Here is a 13,226-nt window from a genome sequence, read left to right on the forward strand (position 1 = left end):
AAAAATAAATAAATTAATTAAATAATAATTTATTTAATTTTTTGTTTTCTGCTCTTCTCTTCGAAGGCAATTTTCATTCGAGGTACTGTGACTAAATGATCAGGCCGCAAAGAGGTCCTAAAGGACGACTCCAAGTTCTGATCCAGGATTGTCCCAGATTCCTTAACGGCTGCAAGCAGAACTCTCTAGTGAAGTGTGCAGCGCAAAGCCTCTTTGCATCGGGTCTATGTCCTACCCAATTTCAATAAATGTAGCCAATTGACTTTGGAACCCTTATCCTATTATAGCTTGCAGAGGGGAAGAGAGAAACAGGCAGAAGTTGGCTGGCCCAGAGGGTCCACATTTGGCTTTGAGGAGACCACTATGGCTTTTTTAAAGACTGCCAGACCATGGCAGTAGGGAGGAAGCAGTTAAGGTGACAAATCGCTGGAGCCATCAATTGAAAAGCTTTGCAAACTTGAGCAGGACGACATGGGTCCTCTCATCACTTATTCAGAAGGCCTAATTTCATAGATTTGATATTCTGTGCAACGTATATAACAAAGAGAGCCACAAAAGGCTCCAGAAGAAAAGTAAGGGCTAAATGTGCGAAAAAGATATACGACTACCTGAATTGACCCCTGATAGTAGCAACGCTGTAGTTAAGAATAGGGGCTAAATTACAGCAAGTGTTGTGGAACCACAAGGGGTTTCTTAACCCTTTTTTGTCTCAACTTCCTCCCATCTCGATGGGAGTTTCAGATTTGCAGAAAAGGCGCGTGCTGCCTATTGTGGGGTACTGACTGTGCGGATGCACATTTTGCACTGGCACGATGCAAGGGACAAGATCGCTGCTACAACGGGGTGTCAAGGAGTGAACTGCCACTTTCCCTTTAAATTGAAAGGCAGGCTTGAAAGGCTGAGCTGTCCAAGGTGCAGGTTCGTGATATGGCACAAAGACTTTCTAAATAAATCAAAAACATATATTATGACCTCTATGACTTTCAAGCATCGTTCAGTAAGACTTTTACCATCTGAAATGTCTAGTAAGAATGTTCCTGTCTCACCCCCAACCTCAGGAGTTCAAGTTTGTTCGTTTCTCAATTTACCATATCTCGCTAGTGTTCAGTTCCTTGCCCTTCGGTAAAATACATAACAATAAAGGCACTTCGCACAATATATAAAATATTTCATGAAAATAGTCACTACTCTAAGATGTTCCTTACTTTTAACTATCCAAAATGGGGAGCAGAGCCTCTTCTCTGTGTGAGCCACTAACATTTTGTCACTCAATATACATTCATTATCGTGTCATCTAAGGTTGCATAAGCTCCTTCAAACTTATCTTTTCTAGCAGTACATGTTGGCATACCTATAGCCTGTATCTTCATGCAGTTCTTCGACTTAGCACAGGAAATCTCACTTTTTATGGATTACGTTTTTTACGAGTGCTGTGATTTAACAGGATTTCCGAAGGATGTAGATACCACATAGCAAACCTTTATTTCTTGTTAACCATTATGACATCTGAGAATCTCCACTAATGCTTTCTATATATTGCTTTCATAATGCCTTTCACCAAGTCTGAGATGTACGATACAAGATAAAAAGCTAAACTATAGGTGCTTATCTATGCGCTGAAAGAGCTCCAGTCCTGTAACTACAACAAACATAAGTGTTATTGGGTAAGATGTGAAGTTTATGCGTATTTATTATGCGCTGTATCGCCTTCCGGCAGATGACGGGGTATAAAGAGCTTAAGAGGAGCTCAAACTCAGTATTCCCATCCTTCAAGCCTCAAATGCTTGGCGGAAAAGCCAGGGCTTAAGGTGTTTCCGAAACCTCAACAAGTATGGCAGCAGCCTCAAGGACACAGAAAGAGTTCCACAGTTTAGCAGCTTCCGCCGAAAAGGATCAATCACCCCTTCATTGCATTTTAAATCTGCGTACAATAAGAGTTTGTCAAAGATGACCTCAACATTCTAGAGGAGGTAAGTCTCGTCAAACAATTGTCGATAAAATCAAGGGAATTGAGCTGCAAGGACTTACAAATAAGGCAAGATGCCTAAAATTGCATACACTGCCATAATGGAAGCCAGTGTAGTTTTTTAAATTAGCGTTTTGCCATGGGTACTGCGGGGATTACTAAGAACAAAAGTTACTTACCTGTAAACTGTGGTTCTCCAGTATTGGTGTCTTTCATAGATTCACATGCTTGAATATTCCCCGTCTTCGAAGTGGGAGTCCCACGGTACATAACAAAGCAATGTAGTAATAACATAAGCCTATTAGGCCTACAGGAAAGAAAAAACCATAGAGTTTTCATGGATAGACAACTTGTCACCTTTATAACATATCACTGTCGTTATGTTCTAGGTCAAATCCAGCCAATCAGGTGTCCGCACCCTCTAGAACACTCTCCCCAGAGACTCAGGCTCTCAGATTTTCGTAGCACAAGAGTGACATAAAGTCAAATACAAGGAAGAGCCTCTGAGGGGAGGTGGGTGGTTCGCATGTGAATCTATGAAAGACACCAATACTGGAGAACCACAGTTTACAGGTAAGTAACTTTTGTTCTTCTCCAGTATTGGGGTGTCTTTCATAGATTCACATGCTTGAATAAGAGTAGTGAGCAGTAGTAGCAGAATAATACAAGGTACAGAAGAAGCCAGATAGTAGTATAGACAGTGCAAAGATTATATGCATAAAATCGACGTCTATCTATATATATTATATATTATATATATATATATATATATATATATATATATATATATATATATATATATATATATATATATATATATATATATATATATATAAATAAACATCTTATACATAAATATATAAAGAAATAAAAGTACCTTGTATGCAGGAGGAGGGAAGCAACAGAGGCTCACCTTATTTAAAAAGATTACGAAGGACTGCCTGTCCCACAGCTGTATCCGTGTTGTCTGCAGCATCCAGACAGTAGTGTCTCATAAAGGTGCGTCTGCTTGACCATGTCGCCGCTTTACAGATGGCTTGAAGAGGAACTCCAGCAAACAGCGCAGTGGAAGAAGAAACCTTCCTTGTGGAGTGCGCTTTCACAGCAGCAGCGAGAGGTTTTCCTGCTTGTTGATGGCAAAAGGCAATAGCAGAGGATATCCAACATGCTATAGATGGTTTGGTGACAGGATGACCTTGCCGCATGCGCCCGTAGGCGACAAAGAGTTGGTCAGTTTTACGAATCGCGGCAGTTCTCTGAAGATAGAATTTGAGACATCTCTTGATATCCAAAGAATGAAGTGACTTTTCTGCAAACGTCTGAGGATTAGGAAAAAATGTTTTCAAAACAACCGGCTGATTGAGGTGGAAATCAGATGGCACCTTCGGGATATAGGCCGGATTGGTGCGAAGCAGAACAGAGTCTTTAGTAAATTGAAGAAAAGGTGGGTTAATGGTAAAGGCTTGCAAGTCACTGACCCGGCGAGAGGATGTAAGCGCCAGGAGAAGAGAAGTCTTCCAGGTGACATGTTTGAGGCTGACCTTATGTATAGGCTCGAAAGGCGATTTCATCAGCTGCGCCAATACCATGTTTAGATGCCAAGGAGGAGGAGGCCGACGTATCGGAGGAAACATACGAAACAGTCCCTTGAAGAATTGTTTCATTACTCTTGACGAGTAAAGGGAGTTCGAGCCATCTTGGCGGAATCGTGAGATCGCTGCTAAAAAGACCTTAAGGGTAGCATATGACAGGCCTGATTTTGCGAGGTGCAAAAAGAAAGGTAGTAGTTGTTCAGGCTTGGAATGGATAGGATGAATTTTGACATCACTGCACCAGGAACAAAAGCGTTTCCATTTGAGTTTGTAAGTTTTTACAGTAGAGGGAGCTCTAGCCTTTGCCAATACTTCTCTGCACTCCAAAGGGATGTCCATATTCACAAATTCAAAGTACTCAGGTTCCAAGCTGCTAAGTGTAGAGACGCAGGATCGGGATGGCAAATTTGACCGTGTTCCATGGTCAAGAGATTCGGAAGAGGACGAAGCATGATTGGGTCGCACTGAGACAGAAGCAGCAGCTCCGTGAACCATATTTGTCGAGGCCATCGGGGGGCTATTAAGATGAGCCGACAGGGTTCTCTCCTCATTTTCCATAGGACCTTGGGGACTAGAGGTATCGGTGGAAAGGCGTAAGCATAAATTTTGGACCAGTTCATCAAAAAGGCATTCCCGCATGACTTTGGTTGGGGAAGCCAACTTGCGTAGAACTGGCATTTCCGGTTCAGGTAGGTTGCGAAGAGATCCAGATTCGGGGGACCCCATAGCTGGAATATGCGATCCTGAATGGGTTGGTGTAATTCCCATTCGTGATTGGTCGTGGAGGATCTGCTTAGGGAATCCGCGAGTATGTTGGACGCTCCCGGAACATGGACTGCAGTGAGGGCGATGTGGTGTTGAATCGCCCAATTCCAAATCTTTTGGGTCTGAAGGGACAACAGAACGGACCTCGTGCCTCCTTGTTTGTTGATATAATGCATGCTCGTTGTGTTGTCCATTCTGATCAATACCGTGCTTCCATAAATGATGCTTCGGAAAGCTTTCAGAGCCAGAAAGATGGCCAGTAATTCTAACAGGTTGATGTGTCTTGTCTTTTGATGAACAAACCACCTGCCTTTCACAGTAAGACCCTGCAGGTGAGCGCCCCAACCTTCGAGAGAGGAGTCGGGGGTGAGGGTGAATTGTGGAGAGTCCGCCAGAAAAGGACGCCCCGAGGAGACATGTTCTTCGTGAGTCCACCATAGAAGAGCCTTTCTGAGGCGAGGAGTGACTCTGACTAGGTCGTTGAAATTGCCGGAGACCTGAGCCCATTGCTTGTCCAGTTCTTCTTGGACAGGTCTCATCTTCAGGCGGCAGTGAGGGACTAGAGGAATGCAGGAGGACAACATCCCTAGGAATGACTTCAACTGTCGGACAGAAACAAACTCTTTTAGATGGATAGAGGCCGCTAGATTGCGAAGACGTTGTCGTCGTTCGTGCGACACAAAAGCTTTCCCTAGAGTTGTATCCAGAATGGCTCCCAAGAACAGTCTGTTTTGAGCTGGGTGCAACTGAGATTTTTCCAAGTTCAGCGTGAGGCCCAGAGATTGGAACAGGGAGCTGCACACCAGGGTTTGTGTTGACGCTAGTTCGAAGGACTTTGCCTTCAGAAGGCAGTCGTCTAGGTAGGGAAAGATTTGGACTCCCTGAAGGCGAAGGTAAGCTGCCACCGGTGCAAGGACTTTTGTGAACACTCGGGGAGCCGAACGAAGGCCGAACGGCAGGACTTTGAATTGAAAATCCCGTCCGGCCACCCTGAATCGGAGGAACTTTCTGTGTCTTGGCAAGATGGGAAGATGAAAGTAAGCATCTTGTAGATCTAGGGTTGTCATGAAATCTCCGTGAGAGAGAAGAGGAAGGACCTCTTGTAGGGACAACATACGAAAAGTTTGTGTCTTGATAAATTTGTTCAGGGCTCTCAAATCCAAAATGGGACGCCATTCTCCCGACTTCTTCTGAATAAGGAAGAACCTTGAGTAGAACCCCCTGCCCTTCTGTAGTTTTGGCACCACTTCGATCGCGCCCTTTCTCAATAAGATGTTTAGCTGAATCAAAAGCTCCTTCAAATGTGCAGGAGGGGGACCTCTTGGTGGAGTATTTGGAGGAATCTTTATGAATTCCAAAGCGTGTCCCCTGCGCACAAGATCGAGAACCCATTGATCTGTGGTGATTTGCGACCATTTGCAGAAGAAGCGGGAGATTCGACCTCCAAGTTTTGGAGGAGTCCGTGAGTGAGGGTAAGGAGAGTCATTGTTTCTTTGAGGAGTCCTTTCCTCTGTAGGAAGATTTGCCTCTGTATTGCCTGTAATTGGAGGAATTTTGCTGCCGATACGATTGTTGGTTCTGCGAGGAGTAGCGGCCTTGTCCTTGCCTGTACTGGTTGGAATTGCCTCGAAAGGAAGAAGAGGAACCACGACCTCTTGCGCCTCGAAATGGCTGTTTTTTTAATTGTAAAGACCCTAGAGCACGAGCTGCGTCAGTGTCCTTCTTGATTGCTTGAAGGGCATCATCTATATGTTGGCCGAAAAGGGATTCGCCGTCGTAAGGCATGTCCAGGATCTTCGTTTGCACCTCTTGACGAAAGGACGTGGCCCGTAACCAGCCCTGACGCCTGAGGACTGCAGCACCCGCCAAAAGACGGAAGCCAGAAGAGGACACATCGATGGCGCAGTCTATAATCTCCGAAGAAATTCTTTCTCCCTCTTGGAGAATCTTCAAAGCCTCTGGTCTGGATGATTCGGGAATAAGATTGATCAAAGATGAAATGTCCGACCACATTTGGCGATCGTAGCGGCCTAAGATCGCCAAAGAATTGGCGGCGCGTACCGTTGCCGCCGCCATAGTGGAAACATTTTTTCCCTATACCATCCAGTCTGCGACCATTTCGATCTGGAGGTGCCGACACAGGCGATGAAGGATTTCTGGATCGGCGTTGGGCTGTCTGAGTGATGATAGAATCAGGCTTCGTTTGCGAAGTCAAACAGGCAGGAGAATTTGGAGGAGCCTTGTATTTCTTGTCGATCCTAGGAAGGATGGCTGGAATCGAGTTAGGGGTTTGCATTATTTTAAGGCCCTCTTGCCATATGAAATCAATGATTGGAATGCAGCGGACCTGCTTTTGAGGTTGGTCCTTAAAAGTCATATAAAAAACAATCTTCCTCTCTAGTCGTCATAGGGAGGTGAAATCTTTTAGCCGCTCTCTCCATGAGTAAATGGAAACCACCAATGTCAACTGGGGGAGAATCCAAAGGAGCGGGATCAGCGGGAGAAGGTGTTTGGATCTGATAGTTGTCCCAGACAGAAAGGAGGGAAGCATCGTCCAGCTCACCCTCCTCCTTGTCAGCGTCATCATCCTGGTCCTCGACAACATCCTCAAGCGTGAAAAGAGGAACCCCAAGAGATTGTTCACGAGTCACTGGCGTCGGTGTGACTACTGGTTCCGTATGAAACACAGATTGTTGGTGTCTGTGGTGTTGGAGTGGTATGCCCAGACCGTGGAAAACGGCGATTATAATCATCAAGCATATACTGCAAATTGGAAATCAGGCTTAAAGGCAATTGTGCCATGGAAGGTTGCGGAACCGGATGCGTGTCATAAGACGAGAGATCCTCTTGTCGCAAATCCTCCTCATCATCATCATCAGTGTCCTGACATTTAATCAAGAGCTCGGGAGGACTGCGAGCAGGCCGAAATCTGTCATCCTCATATTCATCATTGTCAGATGAAAACAGCAGCTCAGGAGGTTGCACAGGTGGTTTGAGTGGCATTAGGGTCTCCAGAGACGATTGCAGACGTTGAAGTAGAGAGGTTGATGTGTCCAATGGTAGCAAAGCCAGAATTGGAGCTGTAGCCGTCGTTGCCGGTGCTGAAATTCGCCGTTGGGCTGCCGTCGACGACGAAGCCACCGTCGACGGCGAAGCCACCGTCGACGATGTCTGCTTTTTCTTATGCTTGATACTCGTCAACGACGAAGTTAAAGGCAACGTCGACGAGATGGGTCTCACCTTCACAGATACCAGCGTCGACGGTGAAGACGCCGACGACATGATCAATGCCGTCTTCAGAGACATAGATGCCGAGGTCGTCGATGTAGGTGCGACGACGGCAGCTCTCGTCGACGGAGGAAGGCTTGATGAACTCATCGACGAGAGAGGCAGTTTTTGAGGTAAAAACTGCGCAGCTGGAGTCTTAGACGCCTGAGAATCAGATCTCGGGGGCGTCAGGGAAACAGAGAGACTCCTGTGGGGGGAAATCATCCCTCTTGAAGTTGAAGGTTCTCCATGCTGTTTCTTCACCATTTTAGGACGAGGAGAAACTTTTTGAGAGTCAGAAGACCTCTTGAAAGAGGGAGCAGTTTGGATAGAAGACACACTCTCCACATCAGAAACAGGATTTTCTGAAGTCTTCAGCTTCTGTAGCCACAGAAGGAGACGCCCCTCTCTGTCCTTCAAAGTTTTCTGTGAGAAGGTTCTACAGATTTTACAGTCCTTAACCAAATGTTCAGGATACAAACAATCAATACATTTTTTGTGAGGATCTTCAGAATGAAGTCTCAGTTTACCACAGCTCCCACAAGGTCTGAAGAGGGATTTCTTGGTTGAAGACATCCTAGACTCAATCTCTGTGAAATATGAGATGAAAAAACTGAGCAAGCTCAGGGAGACTCCCTTCACACGACGTGCGGTAGAAAATCTGAGAGCCTGAGTCTCTGGGGAGAGGGTTCTAGAGGGTGCGGACACCTGATTGGCTGGATTTGACCTAGAACATAACGACAGTGATATGTTATAAAGGTGACAAGTTGTCTATCCATGAAAACTCTATGGTTTTTTCTTTCCTGTAGGCCTAATAGGCTTATGTTATTACTACATTGCTTTGTTATGTACCGTGGGACTCCCACTTCGACGACGGGGAATATTCAAGCATGTGAATCTATGAAAGACACCCCAATACTGGAGAAAAATTAGTTATTGTGCAGTGTTCTGGACAACCCGATGTTTTTGCTAAAGGCCAGCTGGTAACTCAAAGTTCAAATAATGTACTTAAACAGAACCCAGTGAGAGTTACAGCTGTTTGTAGGCAGCCCATCCTTTACAAAGGAAAAATCTTACATAGAATTTTAAAATGAGGTTGGGCAGGAGGAGAATACGGATGCAATCTGGGCTGATAAAGTCTGCCGAGAATCAATCGTGATCCCCCAGACTCTTAACTGTAATGGAAAGTGTGAGAGTTTCCCCCATTTCTGGGGGCAGCAAACACCTAGGCATAAATTATTCGGACCATTCTCAACTTTAAACTCTGGCTTATCAGTGCTGACTTCCAATTTGTTGTTCCCCATCCAATTCCAAATTAATCGCTTGGTCTGTTGGAACTCCAACCGAGAGAGGAGGTTGTTTTCTAGAAGAACTATTAACATGAGAGGTACATAAGGTGTATGTGCCAGCTCTTTTCCCATTTGGTCAATTAAAGATATTGTATCAGCCCAAACAGAAGTACATCATAATGCTCCAGTCAAACTGGCCCTGTTTTGCGTTTTGTAGATGATGCAGTCCTTCTTTCAAAGAGCATTTGGTTTGCAAGCCTCTTCTAAAAAAGCTGTAGGTCAAATCCCTGTACCGTGGGATAGGTCAGTGAATGTGCACAAGGCAATACTAAAAAGCTGAAAATACAAGGGAGAGTATACATCAAAGTGAAAAGGAGACAAGAGAGGACAGACATTTCATGGAAAAATATATCTATCCAGATGCAGCATATGAAATAAACAAAGATTACATTTTCAATATGTACATTTTGAATGTTTAATACAACCTTTATTATAAATCAGGGAAAGTGCGATTTCAGCATTATTGCTCAGAGGTAGTTTGTTTCCCTTTCCAAGCAGTTCTTTATTCACAAAAGTGCCATTGCCGCTTTGATCTTCAATGTACGTTACATATGCATTTCTTGGCCCCAGTTCCTAAGAACAAAACACAAGGACACCAGATTCGATATTTGTAAGTAATACTTCTATCTCATTAAAAAGTATCAAAGCGAGTAAAGTAATAAGTAAGACATTTGACACAATTTTAAAAAATGAGCCCAATTGGATTGTGCAGTTTTCTTTTGTTATTGATAACAAATAAGAAAGCTAGAACATAGGCTTCTGAAACAGAAAATGTTGCCCCATTCAGGAGCTTGCTTTTTTGCTGAAAACCTTCTATTGAGGAGTTTTTAAACAAGGATTTTAATAGTCTCCAGCACAAGGAATTGGTTAGATATCTGAAGTGACCGTGTAATATTTTTAACTAATTCGTTTTTTTCTGCTCCTATATAACAGGTATACTTTGGCAGCGTTTCCACTTAATGGGAATTCCTTGTCAGGACTGGAGGCTCATATTATGCTTTACTCTCATGTATTCCACGCAGCAGCCTTAAACACGTTTTTAATCAAAGACTACAAATCCCATGAGTTTTTGCAACAATAAGCTGAACAACCATAGAGTCAGTCCCATAGAAGCAACAAGGAATAGCACTTCCTCTTTCTTCGCTGCTCAGCAGACAGATAAATGCTTTCCTTAATTCTGCTATATGGACCTTATGGCTCTGCTGTTATTTTTGTATTGTTCTATGGTGTTTCTGCCACTTTATTTGTATACTGAAACTGCCTTCCGGCGCTGTAATAATGAAAGCCTCTGCAGGCCTTCCTAATATTGCACCGTGCGTGGTGACAGGGGGCCTTAGTTACAGGCCTCGTGCGGCACTCAGGCTGTCTTGCTCGCACTCCCGACACACCTTCCAAGCCAAGAGCGGCTCGAGGGGGGCTTACCTGGTGCGAGTCCAACACGGCAATTTAGACGGGAGACCCTGTCTCCCAGCAACGGACCGGGCAGTCCAGTAAGGGTTGTTGAGGGTGGTATCTCTCGTGAGGAGATGCGCCACTCCTTTACAAATTCCTCACATTCTCCGGTGCACGACACGCGTGACAGTTTCCCCTTCCGTTGTGGAGAAGGGCTTGTCATTGTGATGAGCGCGACGGAGGCAGTGATGCGGGCTTTCCCCCAATTGATTTACTACAGATATGCGGTTAGACAGCAAAGCGTTTCCTGCCCAAGGCCAGTGTATTTAGAGCCGGACTGAAGTTTAACACTAAGCATTGGCTAAGGCAATCCTATTTAGGCAGTATAGGGAGTATTTTCAGTGATTTTGTTTATGGCTTTGTCCTCAGATACCTTACTATTCTGACCTCTGATCTTCATCTGAACTATCATGGCATGTGAGTTCGCTGCATATTGGGAGTCTGGGAAGGAGGAGCACTCACTACTTCCCATCCATGAGGAGTTAGTAGTTCATCTGTACCTTACTTCATTTATTTATTACCTAATAAACTACATGAAGATACCATCCTGAATACAGACTATTCTTCCATTACAACAAGATGCCATTGATGCATCACTAGAGAAGGGGATCTCTTAGGTTCTAGAACCCTTGAGCCAGCTCATAACTGAGCTACCTGTGAGGCGCAGTGTAGTACCTCCATTTGGGGGAGACTGGAACCTCCTACAAGCACAATGGAGGCCTCTAAGGGCAAGAGCAAAGCCAGGCCCAATATCAACGTTAACGCGACCGCTACCTCATCTGATGCATTTGAAAATGACGATTCTCACCCGGGCTATTACCCCACCACTGCATGTAGGACGATTCCTGCCCCCAAAAGCTAGTGGATGGCAATACCGGGTACAACACTGATAATCTCCATGAGAATTTCGGGCGATGAGCCAGGCCCGAGCAGACCAAAAAACCCAAGCTAGAAGATTCTAATGAACAAGACTCTGCAGGGCTACCCGGCATTCTCAACCCGGAAGATATTTACCATTCCCGCTTCGTGGACTAGGTCCCCGCACAAAACGTAGCGTGGTATGTGGCCAGCTGCATCAGGAAACTCATGGACCAAAAGGTCAGGGCCGCATGAAAGTGGAATGCCTTAGGCCCTCCATGGTTATTAAGGTGCCAAGTACCTCAGACATCGATCCACGAATGGCAACATTTATCACCAAATTCATTAAAGACCCTAAGAAGGCTCTGGACCGTTCTTGATGGTCCTGCCAAGACAAAGTTTTGGATGTTCTGGGTCTGCTAACTAAAATATTGGAAATGGCGGACGATGCCAAGGAGTTAGGCCATATGATTGATCCCACGATTTTTCCAGGATGGGCTCATAGAGCCCGGTGTTATTGCGATAATGCGAACTGTGCATATTTTGACGCTCTTTGTTGATCAAATAGAGTCCAAGCTAGGCGACCAAGCCACCACTGAAGCTGGCCCGGTGGCCAATGGGGGTCTTTTGGGAGAACCTTTTATTAAAGAGATGCCCTGTTTCATTAATACTTTCTTTTTCTCTCTGACCAGGCCCAACAGTCCATTAAGATGATAGTAGGTAGTGGGTGCTCCTCCGGCTGCTCGTACGACTCCCAACTCCCATAAGCTCCAAACGAGGCACTCTTCAGTGGCAAGACCACAAGAAATTTGGAGGGTTCTACCCCTCAAGAGGTTGCAGCAGAGGATGTGGCAGAGAAGGCATCTTCTGTGAAGCTAGCACCCCAGGGGGGTGGGGTGAGGGGGTGTTGGGGGTTTTGCAATGAATCAGGCACAAGTGCACGTCCATAACAGAGGACCTATGGGTGCTTCAAACAGTGAGGGATTTTCACATAGAATTCCACGGTACACCTTGCCAACACTCCTGACCACGTCCTTTTATCCTTTCACAAGAAGGGGCACAGGTAGTAAACAGAGAAGTGAAAAACCTTCTGCAGAAAGGGGCCATTACACAATCGGTTCTTCACCTCAGGAGATTGCCGAGCAATATCTTTCTGGTCGAGAAAAAGGACAAAGGGTTCAGACCAGTAATAAATCTGCGGTATTTCAATCGATGGGTGGTACACCGTCATTCCAAAATGGAGGGCATTTACCCCCTAAGAGACGCCCAACGACTGGTTAGTATGATTAGACCTGAAGGCTGCCTACTCACCATCCCAATTTTCCCTCCCCACAGGAAGTTTCTCCAATTCCAGTGGGACGGCCAGATTTACGAATTCACTTGCCTGCCGTTCGGTCTGTCCTGAGCGCCTTAGTGTTTCACCAATGTGTTGAGGCCGGTAATGGAATGGCTACGAGCACAGGGCGTACAATGCATAGCATACATGGATGACATCCTTCTGATGCAACAGGAAAGAACCATTTTACTCTTGCAACACCAGATGACTCAGTCCTTGCTACAAGACATAGGTTTTATACTAAAGACCAAAGGTCAGACTTTGTGCCGGCACAGGTTACCCCAAAAGAAGATGCTCTCGATTCGTTGAAAGATGCGCAGAACCTTGATGAGACAGTTTTTCCCTTTGGCATTTGCCCCGTATTGTGGGCCTTCTTTCATCGTCAATTCAGGCGACTTTTCCAGGTCCATTGCATTACCGAGCCCAACAACGCCTGAAGGTGCAACACCTACGGAGGGGACGGCCATACACGCAGGAGATTTCTTTTTCTCCGGATACCCTAACGGAGCTCTGCTGGTGTCTCGAGCATATGCAGGCCTGGAACGGCAGGGCCATCTTCAGATCTGCCCCAGAACTAATGACCGAATCAGACACCAGTCAGGTTTAGGGCACCGGCTGTGGGGATACCACCACAGGCGGAC

The 13,226-nt window shown here is 45.4% G+C and overlaps 1 protein-coding gene across 2 annotated transcripts in view; it reads right to left on the bottom strand.

Moving 5' to 3' along the window:
• CHEK2 (checkpoint kinase 2) overlaps positions 1-13,226 on the bottom strand; it is a 243,964-nt gene that overhangs the window by 152,855 nt on the left and 77,883 nt on the right. For both annotated transcript variants that reach the window (XM_085636234.1, XM_085636235.1), the window contains exon 6: positions 9,365-9,512. In XM_085636234.1, the coding sequence (XP_085492360.1) occupies positions 9,365-9,512 (148 nt within the window). The remainder of the gene's footprint in view (positions 1-9,364; positions 9,513-13,226) is intronic.

The sequence above is a fragment of the Triturus cristatus genome, chromosome 11, assembly GCF_964204655.1.
Source record: "Triturus cristatus chromosome 11, aTriCri1.1, whole genome shotgun sequence".
Taxonomy (NCBI): domain Eukaryota; kingdom Metazoa; phylum Chordata; class Amphibia; order Caudata; family Salamandridae; genus Triturus; species Triturus cristatus.